General features: G+C 39.8%; 1 protein-coding gene across 1 annotated transcript in view; it reads left to right on the top strand.

Moving 5' to 3' along the window:
- npr3 (natriuretic peptide receptor 3) overlaps positions 1 to 18,368 on the top strand; it is a 36,405-nt gene extending 18,037 nt beyond the window's left edge. Inside the window, exons 3-8 of the mRNA XM_030418348.1 lie at positions 2,027 to 2,202; positions 3,807 to 3,942; positions 16,800 to 16,894; positions 17,009 to 17,126; positions 17,246 to 17,330; positions 18,013 to 18,368. Coding sequence (XP_030274208.1) covers positions 2,027 to 2,202; positions 3,807 to 3,942; positions 16,800 to 16,894; positions 17,009 to 17,126; positions 17,246 to 17,330; positions 18,013 to 18,124 — 722 coding nt within the window. The 3' untranslated portion in view covers positions 18,125 to 18,368. The remainder of the gene's footprint in view (positions 1 to 2,026; positions 2,203 to 3,806; positions 3,943 to 16,799; positions 16,895 to 17,008; positions 17,127 to 17,245; positions 17,331 to 18,012) is intronic.
- Positions 18,369 to 18,858: the final 490 nt, after the last annotated feature.

The following is an 18,858-nucleotide window of genomic DNA, read 5'->3' as shown; positions in this document are numbered from 1 at the left end:
AGGTTTAAAATGAGTGCATCTAGATTTAAAATTAAGCAGAACTCCACCATTAAAAATGTATCTGTAGTAAAGCAAAGGTTATTCATGTAAAGCAAAGTCAAGCCAAGTTTAATCAATGTACACATTACTCAGGTTAAAATATAAAATATAATTATATTATTGATAATATTATATTATTATTATATGATTATATTATATTATAATATTAAGATATATGAACAAAAAAATCTATTTGCAATTTAAGTGCTCTTTAGTTAAAGACACAACCAGCTGCATCTCTTCTTCCTCCCTGTCTGACTGCCTTTCCAATCTTCCTGTTCTGGTATCTTGATAAAAATTCAGCAGCATCGTAAAACTAATTTGATTAGTTTGCGCCATTAATTTCAAATAGACAACCATGTTAAACCTCCTCAAGTGTAAGTTTAAAGACCACAGATTAAATTGAGGTTTAAAGATTTGGAACAACACAAGTTTGTCTTTAAAAGTTCATCTTTCTTAATTTAGAGCCAGGTCTAAGGTTTGGTGCAATAGAATTAACACTCAAACCATGATTTAATCAGGTTTAAAAAGTTAGTCTTTGAATTATCATATATCTTCTGAAGGCTTGATGTTAGAAAAACGTTCTCTTTATCCACAGAGCAGTCCTTATATAGTTGAACCGTACCACATTTTCTGTTGTTTTGGTCTCTGATGTGAAAAAAAGGCAACCTGTGACCTGGGACATGATAATGACTTAGTGTGAAGTGCTCTCAGACACATACCTTCCACATACATACAAACAATAAAACATAAAGAAAAAAGGGATGAAGGAGATTAGCTGCCTGTTACTAACTAAACAGCACATGGGATTTGTCAGTTATCCTGTATCCTGTATCCAACAGTATTCTGTTGGCTTGCCTTTGAACAATGTGCTGTTAGGTAACTGCAAGGATTGGTGCTGTCTTAGCCCTATTATTTTTTAAAAATTCGCCATGAATCTGAATAGTTGGACTGTGACGCTGTTTCTATTTAGGCTCTCGAAGACAAAGACATAAGAGACTGCCAGTGTTTATGGGGTAACAACTATGTTTAAATGTAGCCCTGTTGTTGTGCTGCTTCTCTCTTACGACTGTGATTTCCAAAAAGTTTGAATGCAGTATAAAACATAAATGAAACAAAGAGTAATTTGTAAATCATTTTTGACATACTCACTGAAAACAATACAAAGAAAATACTGTACATGTTTTGATGAAGGTTATAAGTCATAGCCTACGATAGAGCACTTAGAATTGCTTTATATGTAGTGTCTGTCCTCTTCAGCACCAGTAACTTTTTTGAATAAACACTCAATATCACAAAGTTTCTAACAAGTACGGACAGGGAGATTACTACCTGGGCTCAGAAACACTTCATTTAAATGTTGCAAATGATTGCATTTTGTTTTCATTTATATTTTACACAGCTTTCAAACTCTTTTTTTCCATCATCATTGTAAAATATATTTCTCTCAAGGGTTAGAGATCAAACCAGAGTTAAGAGTAGAGTGTATTTGGAAATATATCAGGCAGATACAAACAAGACTTCACATGAATGGTATTGTCGCTCTGCATCTGCTGTGGAAATACACATCTATTTTCCAACATGTTCTGTATCACAATCTGGCATGAAAGTCAAATTCTATATACCCATTGACCTTCCCAACCCACGAATGCCATGGATGGATAACTAGTTCAGAGGGAAACACTAATTTAAAGGGAAACTGTGCAGGGTTCTTTTGAGTTTGTTTCCCCAAGACAGCTGCCTCTGTTTTTATGATGTTTTGTTTGCTGCTTTGCCATTTCATCCATGACTTCTTTTTTGTTTGCTGTTGTTCTGAAGGCTTTTATTATCTAAGGACTACGCATTAGCTCAGCAGTCATGCTTACTGTAAATGCACTGAGGTGTAGCTTTAAGGGTTAGTATTTATAAAATAGATTTTGATCAAACACTAATATTTCACTACAATATTTGTAAATTCTACCGTGTTCTGTCCCTAATTTAACTTTAGGCAATGGCTCGTGGAAGAGAGGGGATGAATATGACAACGATGCGAGACAAGCCTATGCTTCTCTGAACACTGTTACACTACTCAAGACGGTCAAGCCCGAGTTTGAAAACTTCTCCATGGAAATGAAAATGTCCTTCAAAAAAGCTGGGTTTCTTGACTGCGAAGACTGCGGAACTGTACGTATGTCAGTCTATCTCTATTTTTTTCTCCACCATGTTAACATCTTATCATTGGTACAGGAAGCATTGAAAATGTAGGTTGGGCAATCTAACATACAAAGTAAATTATCCCTTAAAACTAGCTCTCGCTTGATGGCAATGTCCTCAAGCATGGCAAAGCAGAGCAGTCATTGACAGCCATTACGCACAGCAGTGGCCCTTATATAATGCTGCTCACATGTGAAGGTATTCTTACTCCCATTATACAGGAAAAGAATATTTATTGATATAAAATCTGTTTCATTATAATTACAATGCACACTGACAATCATACATACAGAAGAACTTAAGCAACACTGTGTTATCATATTGAAGGTTTTTTTGTTGTTGTTTTTTTCAACTATAAATCTAGTCCTAAAACATTTTAGTGAAAAAAAACAGCTCTAAATAAAATGATGATATAAGCTTTGTTGTTTCCCAGCCAAGTCCACTGGTCCCAGACCACTTTGCCAGGTGAAAATTAATTATTGGCAGAGGTAGTTCGCTGAATATGTTTTTTTCTACCCAGGGTCAGTTAGGAGGCTGCCTGAAGTCAATCTGATGGAGTCAATTGTTCTTGTAGCCTGTATAAGCCTGAGCCCCCATTCTTATTCCCCATTTTAAATTGCTTTTGTCTTCATTTCAAGAGTAGGTTGTTTATTTGACCACCTAAAATACAGTTATACTCATAATTAAGCTTTGTGATCTTTTTGATTTTGAAATCTAGTTAGAAATCTAAATCTAAAATCTAAATGTATTATGTTTGAGTCATAAGAATCTGAAAGTAAGTGAAAAACTTTTCTTAAAAAAAAAGTCTCATCTATAAATGGGCCATAAATATTGGGTATGGTTAACACAGATCTAACCTTTAAACCTTATTTTTCAACAGCTACTTGATCCAAATTCTGGAGATTCTAAGTAAAGATCAGCAAGATCATTTTAACTGAGCTGATCTTCAATGAAACTATGACTGTTGGTCTTGTTCGACTACAAAACGGACTGAATAACTGCCAGAGGGATGCTTCCTTTACCTCTGACACAAGCAGCAGACAACAAAAAGTCAAAAAGTAGAAATATGCTAATTACCTACAGCTCATTTAACCTGCTATTAATGACTTGTGAAAACTACTGAAAGCAGCATGTGGCAACAGCTAAAAAGAGGAGCACTGTGGATACCATCTTTAGCCGCGGAGTTGAACAGTGAAAAGTCGACCACTAAAATCATAAAAAGACTGCTGATGCAGCAATAAACCCTTATATCTAGAGCTCTACAAGCAACAAAATCACAAGTCACTAATGAAAAATAAATTCAAACATTTTTAATTCGTGAAAACAAATATTATAGTAGTACAACTACCCACTGCTGCTGCTGCTACTACTACTAGTAATTACTTTCACTACCACATCTGTCACTGGTACCACTACTAGTACTACTGCCACTTCTACTACTACTAATACTATTAGTAGTCTGATGACTACTAACACTAATGATATGCATGTTACATTATGCAGTGTAATTCAGGTGATACGGTAGCAGCTGCTGTACCACTACTTCCTCTTTATGACTATATGTTCCTTTCCAGGTCAACATGTTTGTTGAGGGATTCCATGATGCCATTTTGCTGTATGCCATCGCCTTGCATGAAGCAATGAAAAATGGCCACAGTAAGAAGAATGGAACGGAGATCACCTCACGTATGTGGAACCGAACTTTTGAAGGTAACGTGCTACTCACTGCTGACACTGAATCAGTAATGACTGCCACACCGTTACAACCAGTGGCCCATCTCGGACACTTTATAGGCACAAAAGGTTCCCAGAGCCAGGGCCGCCCCTGGCCAAATTGGGGCCCTAAGCAGAATTTTGGTGCTTGATGGCCCTGGTGACGTACTGGGCTTTGGCTCTGTGTCACCCTTAATGACAAACTTCAGCATTGACCCTGTTATGACAAGAAATCCATCATACAAGCAGATTATTAAGATTTGTTTTGGTCCTAATGGTAAATCACACAATAAAATTAATGTAAATACTAGCCTCACAAAGATTAAAATGCAATTAATGCAAAGATGACTACAACTAATAATAATAATAATATTCATTATGATTTGATTTGATATTTCAATATTTCAAATTTTTCTATACTTACTTTTTAATGTTGTACTTAGGTTCTATATTCCTACACTGCTGTTTGCTGCTGCAACACTTTAAATTTCTCCATTGTGGGTCAAATAAAGGATTGTCTTAATTCATCTTATCTCTCTCTCTCACTTTATATATATATATATATATATATATATCATATATCATATATATATATAAGATATATATATATATATCATTTATTTTATTTTTTTTCCTCAATAAAAATAGCCCAAAACTAGATTGATAGGCTATATCTTATATATATATCATATATATATATATATATATATATATATATATATATATATATATATATATATATATATATATATATATATATATATATATATAGATAGATAGATAGATAGATAGATAGATAGATAGATAGATAGATAGATAGATAGATAGATTTTACCTCCATAAAAATAGCCCAAAAGTAGATTGATTGGCTATAAACCTGAGCCAACATATGACCACCAACTGGTCAATTAACCACTCCTCTTTCAACAGAGGTGAATGTATGCAGTTAACAAGACATTCAATAAATGATAATCAGGGATGCTGGAAAATTTGATCTCCAGTCCACATCTAGACAGAATTATCCTCTCTTCTGTCTGATGATTAGCAGCAGGGGTGTTTATGCCACAAAGTTTTTCTTTTTTTATTTCAACAACGTACCCACCTTCAAGTGAAGCACGAGCCACCTCTTGTTTTGACTTTTTCTTTCTTTTGCTTGCTCCCGATTCATATTGCCGTTTGGAGGCCATCTCTCCACCTGCATCGAACTGCCTGTTGCCGCATCTGACCGCTGATTGGTCAGATGTTGCGTGCTGTCAATCATTGCGGCAACGCGCACGGTGTCAGATTACTTGTCTCTTTTTTTTCTCTCTCATGCCTCGGGCTGACTCGGTGCTCTACGCGCGCCTCACTGCAGCAATGCGCATCCTTTGCGCATTTGCAGAGAATGCGTCCCCTCGCGCAAAATGGGCCCCCCCATGGATCGTTGGGCTCTACGCACAGCGCGTGTTCTGCGTGTAGGGAGGGGGCGGCGCTGCCCAGAGCAGATCGCGGTTGTTCTAGACAATGCTTGTGTTTCCACCACCTGTGCCACAGCACGTTCCAGCAGTGTTGCAGAAGCGGCTCTCCACTCTGCTCCACAGAGGATCCAAAAGTGTTTGACGAAGGTGGACGGCAGTTGTGTCAGTCTGCACAGAACAGGTCCAGCTAGACAGGAAGTCATACAGCGGAATGACATAGTGGTTTTTGGTCAGTTGTCAAAATTAAACACCCTGTGCCAACTCGGGATCTCCAGCACAACAAAGTTGGCAATATGAACAATAAACACACTTAAAACAGACAAATAACAAGACGATTTAAAGTGAAACTCTCGCCAAAATGCAACTTCGGCTGTTTTAGTGAATGTATCAAACCTTTGTGTAAAAGCATAATTATGTCGAAAGAGGCATTTTTAAGATTGACCTTATTTTTGTTTCGGGTCAAACTCATTTTCAGTGGGAGTGCTTGGGGCTTTTTTTAAAACACTAAAAAGGCTCGAAATAACATGAAACTTTGCTCGTAGTATCACCAGAGAACATTGTTTGTGTACACAGAGTTTGCTAAAAAGAAAGTTTTTGAACAACTCACCTTAGCAGTAGCTTGTTCCGCTAGCTGCCGTCATGGCAGCCGAGAAGTATCGATCTCCAAATGCGACGTAACATGGAGGACAGTTAAGGTGGACCACTACTGTCTTCCGGCAACAACTATCCACGCAATATCTCACGTAACTTTTCCGGCTTTTGAATTTAGTATTGTTTCTTATATGAGGCTCCTTTTTCAACGTCAAGGTCAATATTGTTTTTCGCTTATGAATAAACAACAAATTATCGGTGCATTTCTAGGGAACTAAGCTTTAGGAGCATTCCAGCTTAACCCTCCTCCAGGTTACGTCGCATTCGGAGATCGAGGACAACTGCGAGCGGAGGAAACATATGCTGATGTGAGTTGTCCAAAAACTCTCTTTTTAGTAAACTCTGTGTAAAAACAATGTTCTCTATGCTCATGTTCATATGTAGAGACCCTGTTGATACTACGAGCAAAGTTTCATGTTGTGTTGAGCCTTCTTAGTGTTTTAAAAATAGTGATTTTAATGCTATCGCTAATTTGCCCCAAACACTCCCATTGAAAATGAGTTTGACCCGAAAATGAAATTACGGTAAATCTCAAAAGTGCTTCTTCGTCGTAATAATGCTTTTACATGAAGATTTGACTCATATACATTCACAAAAAAAGACTAGGTTGCATTTTGGCGAGTTTCACTTTAACAACGTATCCCACTAAACTGCACCTCAAAATAGTTTGCTATCACCAGCCTGTACTATTACTGATTTTTTGTTCACATCAAAGGATTAAAACTAATCATAAACCAGGATACAAAACATATCATTGTGGTGGGTTTTAAACTGGTGAACAAAACCAAATGAGTGAATATCAGTTAAAAAAAACAATTACACAAAGAAAAGTCCATTGGTCCCCCGTTGCATTTTGCCATTGTACTAGCATGCGTGCAACTGACCTGCCCTACTCTGCCTTTGATCTGCGGGATACACTTGAATTAATACATTACACTTCAACAACTTATGCTACTGGCCAGCACAATTGGATGTTGGGTTGCAATTCTCCAAAGGTGTATCTGTTACAACTTCAAAATGTTTTTGGCTTTTTTTTGCCACCACATGTGGTCTGTACCCCTGCAGCCAAAATGCACTACATTTACTCAAATGAATGGGAGGACGACTGGCATCTTCGCAGCAACGCCTGATTCTGTTTTAATGGAGCCTAAGATTACAGGTGCAAAGAGAAACTACTCTTCAAAGCAACAGCACAACTCTACGTTTACATGCACATCTTAGTCAGATTACAGCCATAGTTTGACTATGCTACTCAGTCAGACAACTGCTATTTTCTGAGTATACATGTCGGTGAGAAAATCGAATGATTGGCCGAAGCATGTCATACCCCGGTACGATATGTGGCGCTGTACTCATTTCAACTAGTGGTAATAGAGCCAACTCTGGTTACACAAACTAGATGCACAATGGCGCTCTTGCTTGTGGTTATTTCGAAGGAAAGACGCCGCCGCAGTCGCCGCTGCCATCCTTCTATTTCCGGTTCACAGCCCCAGCAAAAAAATCTTGAGCCAGCACAGAACGCTAAATCCGAATTCAATTTGGTAGAACGTATACATGCACAAGTAATGCGACTATCAATTGAATAATCTGGGTGTTTTAATCTGACTATGAGAAATCCGATCTGGTCTGATTTTAGTCAGACTAAGGTGTATACATGCATCTTAAAAATCTGACCATAGTCGGACTAACCCAGTAATTTGACTTTCTTGAGTGTCATATAAACGCGCTGAGACCTTGTCCACATGGACCAAAACGATCTTTTTTTTCTCCGTCTTCCTCTGCATTGTTTCAAGAATATTTGCGTCCAAATGGATCCACTGAAAACGACTCAAAACGCTGTAGTTCATATTCCAGGCCTATAGGTGGCGCCTGAAATTCACCAAAAACGGAGAAGAGATGGAGCATGCCCATAAAACTTGCGCGCTGTTTAAAAACAGACAGTAGAAGGAGAATCCGAAAACAAGAAGAAGAAGATGAAAATGGCTAGTTCAAGGAAAGTCGAACTGCTGCTGCGACTCACACTCGACTACAAGGCGAGTAAGTTGCAAGAAACACGAACACAAGCAGTAGTCTGCCATTGTTGTTGTTGTTGTTAGACGTCGCGGGGTTCAGCGGGGTGGGCCGATGGCGTCATCGTTTTTGGAAAGTATGCAGATTCGCTATCCACACGAGAACGTGAGGGCTACCCGTTTTCAAAAAAGTGCGTTTTCAGGTGCTGCGTTTTCAGGATCCGTGTGGACGGTCGGCCAAAACTATGAAATACACGTGTGTTTTCGCACGAAAATGCAAAAGAGCGCTTTCGTGTGGACGGCCTATGCGAGTCACCAGCTACAGAAAACCATCCCCCCACTCCTTTCACTGTGAAGACCTAACCATTCGCAACCCTTATTCAACTCAGACATCACAGCACAAATGTCTCCCCCTCACCCCTCCACGTTGACCCCTGACCTTAACCCAGGATCTGTGAAGAGGGTGTGTGACAGCCCTTTCCGAGACAGATGATAAGGAAGGCAACACATCCAGATGGCATGCCACCCTCCTGCTGGAAAGCCTGCTCTGACCTGCTCGCTTCAATCTTTACACATGGAGGTTCATTGGAGTCCTCCTGCTTCAAGCACTGCTTCAAGTAAATGGCAATGGTTGATTGACTTTTATGTATATAGCGCTTTTTTGTCTACCAACTGCTCAGAGTGCTTAACAACACATATCACTTTCACCCTTTCACACACACATTCATACACTGATGTCAGAGGCTGACATGCAAAGTGCCAACCTGAGGAGCGATAAAATGCTTCATAATCAAAGCACCCCACAATGTTTCTATGGTCAACTGTTCACACAAACTCAAACATCAGTGGAACAGCCATGTGGAGCAATTTGGCGTTCAGTATTGTCATGGCAACTGTAAATCAGTCGCTTGTCTAGTGCAGATGAGAATTGGTCAAACACCAAGCTCCGACACAATATTTATTCTAGACGTTCTTTATTGCTTGCAAGCAAGAGTCACACACCAACGGAGCATGAATGTTGACTGAGGAGAGGCAGTCTTTCACACGATACACATGTTGTGTCACATGTAAACCTAAGGTCCAAACACTTAAACACAGAAGAGGCTTCACCAACCCCCCTTACGGATGAGCTCCTTCCCTAAGTTCCTTTGTATTCATTTTCACAGCACATTAGCCCACATACAATACATGAATACAGCATACAATCAAACTCTGCAACCACATAGGTATCACAAGACAGAACTCATGTTGGAAGCAACAATAAGATTTAACTTTACCTTAAATAATAATGTTTATCTATCTATCCATTCTTTCTATCTATCATTAAATGTCATATGCAAGCACAGTATATCAAAATAAGAAGGGACACTTGAGAATTTCTCTCACATTCCCACATTCACCCTTTTGATTAATTTGTAAATCATGAAGCTAATCACATTTAAGCAAACATTAACTAAAATAATTCTCAAAGTCCTACATGAGCCTGTTTTGTTTAGCCAAATTAAACAGTTGCTCACTGGTTGGGAAACTGTCCCCATGCCTCTCATACTTAAGACATCCTTCTTTATCAGGATCAGTGGTGTGGAGTTGAACATATTGCTCAACCTTCCCTCCTACAACATTACCTATCCACCTATACATCAAAGCTTTCATACATGTCATCACTTTCATTCCCATGCGCATACCACAGCATTATTGGGTCTACAATGATTAAACTCTCGCAGCATCTGAGTGCCTCTCATTCCGCATCCCGTCCTCTTGAACGGGTGCCACGCCTTTCTCCATCTCTTCGCAGTCTATGTTGGAGTTTGCTAGACCAGCAGTTGCTGTAGTTGTCCTCCGTCCTCAGTAACGTCCTCAGTGGCAGGTCTGTGATTCTCTAAAGCTGTAGCTTTCCTGCAGTGACTAGCATGAATCCATGTGGCTCTGTCAGCCACCTTCACTGTGGAATTAGTCACCAGCAGCATCTGGAATGGTCCGTCTCTTGCAATTCTTCACCACCACCCAATCTCCGGGCTGCAACGAATGCAATGGTCCTTGCAATGGGACTGGTAGGGCTGCTTTCACCTGTACATGAATAGACTTTAAAGAGTTTGAGAGATTAATACAATGATTCAACATAGAATCATCAAATTCTTCCTCCCTTAGGCACAGCCTTAGTCCTGGAGAGGACATCCCTGTATTCATGGGCTGTCCCATGATGATCTCAAACAAGGACAAGCCTGTCTTAGCTTTCCCTTGTCCCCTCATAAATAGTAAGACTTCTACTTTATGGCATTATTTACAAAATGTGTACCATTATCACAAGATAATTTTTCTCGGGATTCCATATCTTGGCAAAATCTCTCTCAGTAGCACTTTTGCTATTGCTGTTGCATCCGCTTTTGCTGTAGGAAAAACTTCAATCCACATAGAAAACATGTCAACTATGACCAAACAATATTTCTTTCCTTTACATGGTGATAGTTCAATGAAATCCATCATTAAATGGACAAATGGAGCATTTGGGGTAGGATGGCTGGACTGTTGCATCGCCTGACCTATGCCGGCATCATGTCTGAGACTCACTAGGCAATTTAAACCAAAATTTTGTGAATAATTTGAGAAGCCTTGTGTATATCAGAATCTATTAGCTGTTTACACCAGCTGTTTACACATGATCCTTTCCATGTGTCAACTTTGCCAAATAAGGAAACCAGCATTTAGGCAAACATATGTTGCCATTAGGACCATACCAAACATTATTCACATATCTACAGCCACTGTCTTTCCACTGTTTTCACTCCTGTACCGGAGCATTCTTCTGAACCTAAACCAGTTCTGAAAAAGAAACTGTAGGTGTTATGGAAGAAGTAATGTTAGACATTTGTAATGTTGTTACAATTAGAGTTTGTGCCAGTGCTTTAGCAGCCAGATTAGCTCTTGCATTTCCTTTTGAAACACACTCCTGTGCTTTTGTGTCAATGTATCTGTCGGTCAAAGTCCATGGTCATGTGTCATGCTCTGCAGAGGCTGTGCTACTTGAGAAAAATCTGCTATGCACTGCCTACAGTGGCCTGTCATGCCCAAAAAAGCCATCATCTGTTTTTTTGTAATTGGTTTAGGAATTATCAAGATGGCTTTGATTCTGTCATCTGATATCTTTTTCCCTTCATGAGATATGATGCGGCCTAAGAAGGTTACTTCTTGTCTTACCCACTGTAATTTTGAAAGGCTGGCTTTGTGGCCTTTTGCTGCTAAATATTACAGCAGTGCCACTGTGTCAGTCTGGCATGCCTGTTCACTTTCTGAAAATAAAAGTAAGTCATCTACATACTGCACCAGGGAGGTTGAAAACCTTCTAAATCATCATGCAAAGCTGCTGAGTATTCTCCAGGCCTATTGCAATGGCCTTGGTTTGCACTTGTCCAAGTCTAAGTGCAAACCAAAACTGAGTGAGGATCTGGTACTACCGGTGCTCTAGCATGCACAGTGTCATTCACTGCTTTAAAATCTTGGACAAATCACCAAGTTGTAGGGTGATTTTCCTGTGGAGCTTTTTGAACAGGGAAGATAGTACGGAGTACGACATGGTGAGTCTGGACATGGCACAATAACCCCTTGCTTCATAAGTGATTCAAATACTGGAGTTATTCCTTCAATAGCTTCTGGACTCAATGGATATTGAGTTTTACATGATCTATAATCAGACCTAGGTGTGACAGTCAATGGTGCTGCTGTTTTCATCAATCCTACATCATATTTATATTTTGCCCACAATTCATTACGAACATTAGCCAATCGTGGATCATCTAGTGTTATGTATGTTGCAATCACAAATGTACACTTTTCAGACCCCTTCTGGGGAAGCAGATGCACTGCATGTATGTCTACAAATGTACAACAATAGGTTTTACAGTAGACATTTTTGGATTGTGAATACATTACTCCTTCACCTTGGTCTCGTGATGGAATCCAATCGTTAATGTTATGGACCCACACTTGTGCTGTTCTCCAAAAGTTGTCAGATCTCTTGCAACTGAACAAGGATCATCAACTCTCAAACTCCATGTATAAACATACTGAGGAGGATTAGTATAATAATGCACACCTTAAAAAGACACATTCTCTACACGCTTTATCTGCAAACCCTCTTCTTTACACTTAACTATGATCCCAAATTCACACAACAAATCACGAGCAATCAAATTTATAGGGATGAAAGCAAAAAAGAATGTTTTCTTCCTTGCTTTCCTGTTTCCAAATCCATTACCGAAAGAGGTGTAGTAAAATGTTACTGGTATACTCCCTGCTCCTATAGTGTGCTGTTCTGCCACTCAATTAGCAGAATCCAACCAATCACTTGCTTTCAACACCGAAAGTGTTGCTCCCGAATCCACTAAAAATCTCTTTTCCTCCAACCAACATTCTAATCATAGGCAATTGCAATGGGGGAAATAAACATTGAGTCATTTCAAAATCCTGTTTTTCTGCTATAATTTGAGAATCATCATATACAGGTGTATGTATCTCATCATTCTGTGTGTGTGCGTATGTGTGTTTCATCTCACCCATCTCTACGCCCAGTTCTGTCTCTCCTCCTAGTCAGCAGTCCCTTCTTCCAAGGCTCCCTCTCTCTCTCCCTCTTGGATTTGTCACAGTTACTTGATTCTCTGGTCAGAACTCCCACCCTTCTTTGTCCTCATCAGACTCTGGTTCAGGACAGTCTTTCACCCAATGGTCATAACTTCCACAACAGTAGCAGCCCTCCAGGCGTCCTCTGTTGATTAATTGTTAATTTCTGCTCACTGATTTGTAACTGAGCCATTTGAAGTCTTTGTCCAAGTTTTTTTCGTATCATTTTGCTCCTTATTTCTTGCCACCACTTTCTCTGCATGTCGAGCATTAGCCAGCACATCAGTCAATCTTCCCATATTAAGTGTAATACAGTGTTTCTGAACAAGTTTCTTGATGTCTGGACGCAAGCCCTATACCAAGAAGTTCTACTCTTGTTGTTCATGGGGGCTGTCAACAGGTAGTGGTAGTGTCAAACCACTGTGAATTCTGAAGATTTTTGACAGCCTCAGATGATAATCTGTAACACTCTCTGTAGATCTTTGTACACAGTCTCTTACAATTGCCCAGTCCATTTTTTTCTTACAGTCAAACTTTCGATCAAGTCTGTTACTGCCTCTCTGTACTCAATTGCCCAGTTATATGGCAAATCTTCTTCAAGCCAGTCTCCCTGGACAGCACCCCATTTCAATTGTATCTTTGTGACCATAAAGTCCCCCACACATCGCCCAGACTCAAACCAACAGCCAACTTCCTTTATCCAACCACCTCTCGTCTGACCCGTTCGGCAGAAAAGTTGCATTGAACACACTGCTTCGACATGCTGCCAGCTCCACAGTAGTGTGTACGTTCTGCGCTTGCGGGAGATGCAGTAAGCAGGTGGCGCTAGTGTTGTGGTCCGAAAGCTTCCAACGCAGCTGAACACACCGAACAGATTTGTTCCCGACCTCGTCCGAGTCTCCCCAAATGCTTCAGACGTCCATCGGTTGGGCCGGTGTGTTCCTGCCTTAAGTCCCTTGATTTATGCTGTAGTAAGACAATGTTGCTGGATCAATTCCAACAGCTGGGCTCCAAACTTGGCTCCTCCAGCTTCTGAGGGATTCATAATTCCTTCCATGACATCTCTCTAGTCAGCTGCTGTCCATGGTCAATATACATACATAGTCCCTGCACATAGGCGTAGAATTGCGTATGGACGTCTATACCAATCTCAAACGATGGCTGAAATGTCCACATCAATATTAAGGTTGAAGGGGAAAAAAAAATGCGCCTCATGCGTCACACAAAGGGTTAAATCCTTTCCCACTTCGGCACCGCCTCCCAAATACGTTGTTGAAACAGGTCTGTTTTCTGATTGGCTCCCTGTAGGCTGTTGAAGTTGTTTCACTTGCAGGCTTTGCCAGTGTTGACAAGAGGAGGTTGACACACATGTCCGAGGATGTCGGGCAAAAGAAAGGTGGAAGACATGAGAAGCTATTTCACCAAAGTCTAAGTCACCTGAGGAAACTAGCCCCCCCTCATAGGCTGCCGCTAATGAATGCAAAACATTGTTTCCCACCGTTTTCTCACTCTGAATGGTGATTGATTTGTTACTTTGTCTGGTGACAGATGTAGCAACACAGCTGTCCCCTTTATCTGACAGCGGTGGAGTGGCAGGGTCACAGCAGCAGGTGAACTTGAATAAGGATATGGTGGTTAATTTAATTTTAAGTGTTAGCTAGTTGTAATATTAAAAGTAGGCCTAGTGAATACTACTGAGTCGTGCTGTGTCACTGCTCATAGCATCAATATTTTATTTATCAGGTGACAGAGGAACCCAGTCAGGTTGTAGCTCATATAGGGAAGATTCAGGGGTACAGGTAAATTTGACATGGTGCTATACTAAATGTTTAACTGCATGTTTGACTGCTTATGTACAGTAGGTAATGCATCGTACAAAGTTAATGTCATGACTGGCTATGTCCCCACCAATGTCAAAATCAAACGTACACCCTTGGTCATAAGTAAGCACAATATATCAAAATAAGAAGGGACACTTGAGAATTTATCTCACAGTATCTTTCCTAAAGACACTCTGACATGCAGGGCTTGAACCACTGACCTTCCAATTAGTGGACGACCCATTCCTCCTGCCAAAGCTGGATTTCCTTTTTATTTTTCTTTACCAATTGTAATTTGTAAGCGCAGGACTCTGAGCCAGTCTGGCAAGCCAAGCCCATCTATACCAATGTAATGCCACCCCAGCCTATGATTTTAAAAAGCATGTTGGCATTCCAGAAGTAAAAGAGTGACACATGTGACTGCGTTGGCCCTGTCCTGTCAGTTACACATTGCATATTATCATAACTCATTAAACAGATGTCGATTTGGCTTTGTTACAACACTACTGGTTTAGTGGTGGAACAACTATACCTCATTCCATGTTTGTAGATTTTATATACAATGGGGAGGAAGAATAACAGCACAGCATGCCTTCCTTGAGCAGGCTGTTTATAAGTGGCTCATGACTCCAGGCCCATTTTCATGACATCTGTTGTCATGAAACCTCTTGAGAGGCTGGTGTTGCCCTGCTTGAAGGACATCACAGGCTTCTTGATGAACCCACTGTAGTTTTCCTACTGGACAAACAGGTCAGTGGACAAGTCAACATGAGACTGCAGTACATCCTGCTACACCTCGTCTTCCTGACCGACAGGAGGCAACAGGTGAGGATGGGGAAAAATGACATCCAGTACCTGGACAAGCAGCAGTTTTAAAAAAGAAAAAAGAAATTAATTGCAACAACAATTTCTATCACGGTCTTCGGTCAAAAGAATGTTCACACAAACAATTACCAAGCATCCAGTGTTCCCCTCTTCAAATATAGCATATACCTCAGTGAGCTTCCTTTAAAGTGCCTTTATGCTTGTTAACATCAAATAGATTCAGCAGACCTGCTAAAGCGATCGGCATGGGTAATATAAGTAATGGAATAAAAAAAATCTACATGTAAACAGGTTACTATGCACATAGGTCTGTGTTTTTAAACATCGTGTAGGCTTCTTTCAAAGTTAGTTAAAATGTGTCAGCCTGTAGGAGGACGAAAAGACCACAAACAACTTTCTTCATTTATGAGAAACATTTTTCTTTTCTGATCCAGCTGTGACCAGCTGCTGAGGAAAGGACGTCTTATTTCCCTTAAAATATATTTCCTTGGCCCTTTTTCCTCCCATGGTTCTGTCGCGTCTCCCCACAAGTACTTGGTGGGAGGGACTAAGGCGTAAGGAAAAGGACCCAAGTGAGGGAAATTTGGAAACAATTTAGGTGAAATATGAAGTACTGATTGTCACTGGCCTCCATGCTGTCTACTGCTTGCTTGAGTTTACTTTAACAGGTGTTTGTTCCCTGTTCACAGCACATGTTTGATGTGAAATGTGACTCCAGTGATGTACAATGTAACACTTCAGATAAAAATCACAGACGGGCTGCTTTGCCTGCCGGATGTGGGATTGGGGTCAATAGGCACATTTAAAAAACCTGTGTAGACCCGCTAATTTTGGTGGAAAAGCAGCATAATGTGGGTGTGTTGGGCCGTTGTAGCACATTCGTGTATTTGCTTGTGTTGTGTGTATTTGCAATGCGTTTTCCCTTACTGCTGTGCATGTAGAAAATAATGATGATGTTTTCTTACTTCGCTTGTGTTTTGTCTATTTCCATGTGTTTTCTTGAGTTGCAGCACATTTGCTCTTCTCAGCCACCATAACTGTGTTCATAACATTACAGAAGCGCAGACTCAGCTAGCATTTTCTTGATAGACTTTCCCTGAATATGTATATACAAAATAATCTGTTACTTTAACCATTCAATATTTATGCCAGCACTTTGCACCCTTGTGTTATTGTACTTTCTTTGCAATTTACAGAAACAATTTGACCTGCATATAGACACTGGGTTCATATATACATTTCATATATAAATAAGTACACATCTCTATTTTTTGCCGGCCTGTGTGTACATAGGAACGTTGTTCAGCTTTGTTGGCCTTGTCTATTTCCATCTATGTCCTGAATTGTTTGTCTCGGGATAAAACTGTATGTACTAGCCATTAAAGTTAGGGTTAGCAAGCTATCAGAGTTTACTATCAGCTGGACAAAAAGTGACTCCTAATTGATATTCTTATTGTTTTCATGGTGGTGGTGGAAAGGCATCGCAGGCCAGGTATCCATGGATGACAATGGTGACAGAAATGGGGATTTCTCTTTGATGGCTATGACAAATGTTGAGGCAGGAACGTATGAGGTAAGGTAAAAACCTTAGATCTAACATTAAGATTGAGCTATCTTCACAGGCAGAAGTTGATAAATGTGCTTGTTGAAATTTTACAGGATGATAATATGGTACATGGTCTTACAGGTGGTGGCCAACTACTTTGGTGTTAATGGAACTTTTCAGCTGTTGCCTGCCTTCAACACTGACCACTTCACTCTGAAGGGAAGATATAAAGCACATGCAGAGAAACCGGCCAAGTCATGTAAATTAACACTGATGTCCAGTCAAGCCTGGAAAATTTGACTTTTTTTGAATTTCTATGTTATCTACATTATGTATGGTGGAGTACATGTTTCAACCAATGACTGCACTTTCAAACAGGTGGACTAGGAGTATCAGCTTTAACTGGAGTCATAGTGGGGGCTGTTCTGGGATCTGCAATGCTTATAGCATTCTACTTTTTCAGGTAACAATAAGTGATACTTATCTTTTCATATATACTGGTCTTCCTACCCGAAGACTTACAGACTCTGAGTGGCAAAGAGGCACTGACAGAGACACCATTCACCCTATTAATAGAAGCTGTACCATCAGAATGATTTTGAAGCAAAAATTTTAGGGTTAGAAAAAGTTACATTTTGCTGTTTAAATTGGAAAACAGCATGATTGACTGTAAAAGTCAGTGGCTTTGCAATTTCAGCTCTAGTTTTCATAGTTCATCTATTGAGTTGGTTTTGATCACTTGTTAATCGAAATAGTGATGCAGATGCATAACAGCAACAAAAGTCAAATCACAGAGATTAAGCTTCAGGTAGCCCTTATCATATCGTATCTAAATCTTTTATTTGGAATTGACAGCGCAAGATGCCCACATGTCTCTTAATCTGTGTATTGCGTTTAAAAAACTAAAACTAAAACCTGTACATGGCTGTTCATGAAAGTACAGCACATGCACAGATTGAGTCATTTAACCCCAAAAAGTAATGATTTTCTCTAACAAATAATAACTAAAATTCTCTAATAGCTGCAGCTCCATAACTGGCAAATATTTTTATGAGCAACATTTTGTGATAAATCAATAATTGTGAAGAGCAAATGGATTGAGAAAATTTTATTTTTTTTCCTCAATGTGATTCATTCCTCAACAGAAAAAACTACAGGATTACCATTGAGCGTCGCACACAAAGTGAAGAGCATGACACTGGGAAGCACCGTCAGTTAAGAGAGGACTCCATACGGTCAAACCTCTCAGCGGCATAAACGGCAGTGGCAGCAGTCCTGTCACATATCGTTATGTGACTAAAGACTTTGCAATGGATGTCAGTGGAGCCAAGCTGTTGAGACATTTTGTGTTTTTACCCTGTAATTTCTCTTGATTTATTGTAACTCAGGACAGTTCTAGCCGTCACAAAGCACCACTTACTTGGATTTTCCTCTTTAAAAAGGTATGTGATTGTATTGGTGTACTGAAAACTTGGCCATTAAATTTTTTTTTCTATATTCAGATGGTGGTAACCATGACTGTGAATGAATCAGAACCTACAGTGTGTCTAACACTATTTGGGCTGCGCTAGTAGCGTGGGTGAGGTCAATCTTTTCATTGCATTTGTCAGGATAATTAGAGGCCTCATGTTGGATGGTTAACAATAATGCCAGACTAAAACTTGATGGAAATGATATAACTAGAACTAAACGAGTCAAAAAAGGATATAGCTATGTGTAGTCCGGATAGTAGATGGGGCCAAATTTGAGGAGAATTGTTCACTTATTCATAGAAGCATGACACTTGGTACAGCTTTACATTTTGGAGCCCTGGACATTTTCAGAGATGGCGCCATCACATCAACACATTATGGCAGCCACGGTGGCCATTTTACTTTCCACCATAACTGAGGGTTTTCTTTTTAAGTCATATATCCTGAACCAAACACGATAACACAGAAATGATAATGTCTACCTCTATTTTTTGATGGTCAAGGATTACAATATACCAT

Source organism: Sparus aurata, chromosome 5 (assembly GCF_900880675.1).
Source record: "Sparus aurata chromosome 5, fSpaAur1.1, whole genome shotgun sequence".
In the NCBI taxonomy this organism is placed as follows: Eukaryota; Metazoa; Chordata; class Actinopteri; order Spariformes; family Sparidae; genus Sparus; species Sparus aurata.
The sequence above is the reverse complement of the archived record's forward strand: the minus strand, read 5'-3'. Positions and strand labels throughout refer to the sequence as shown.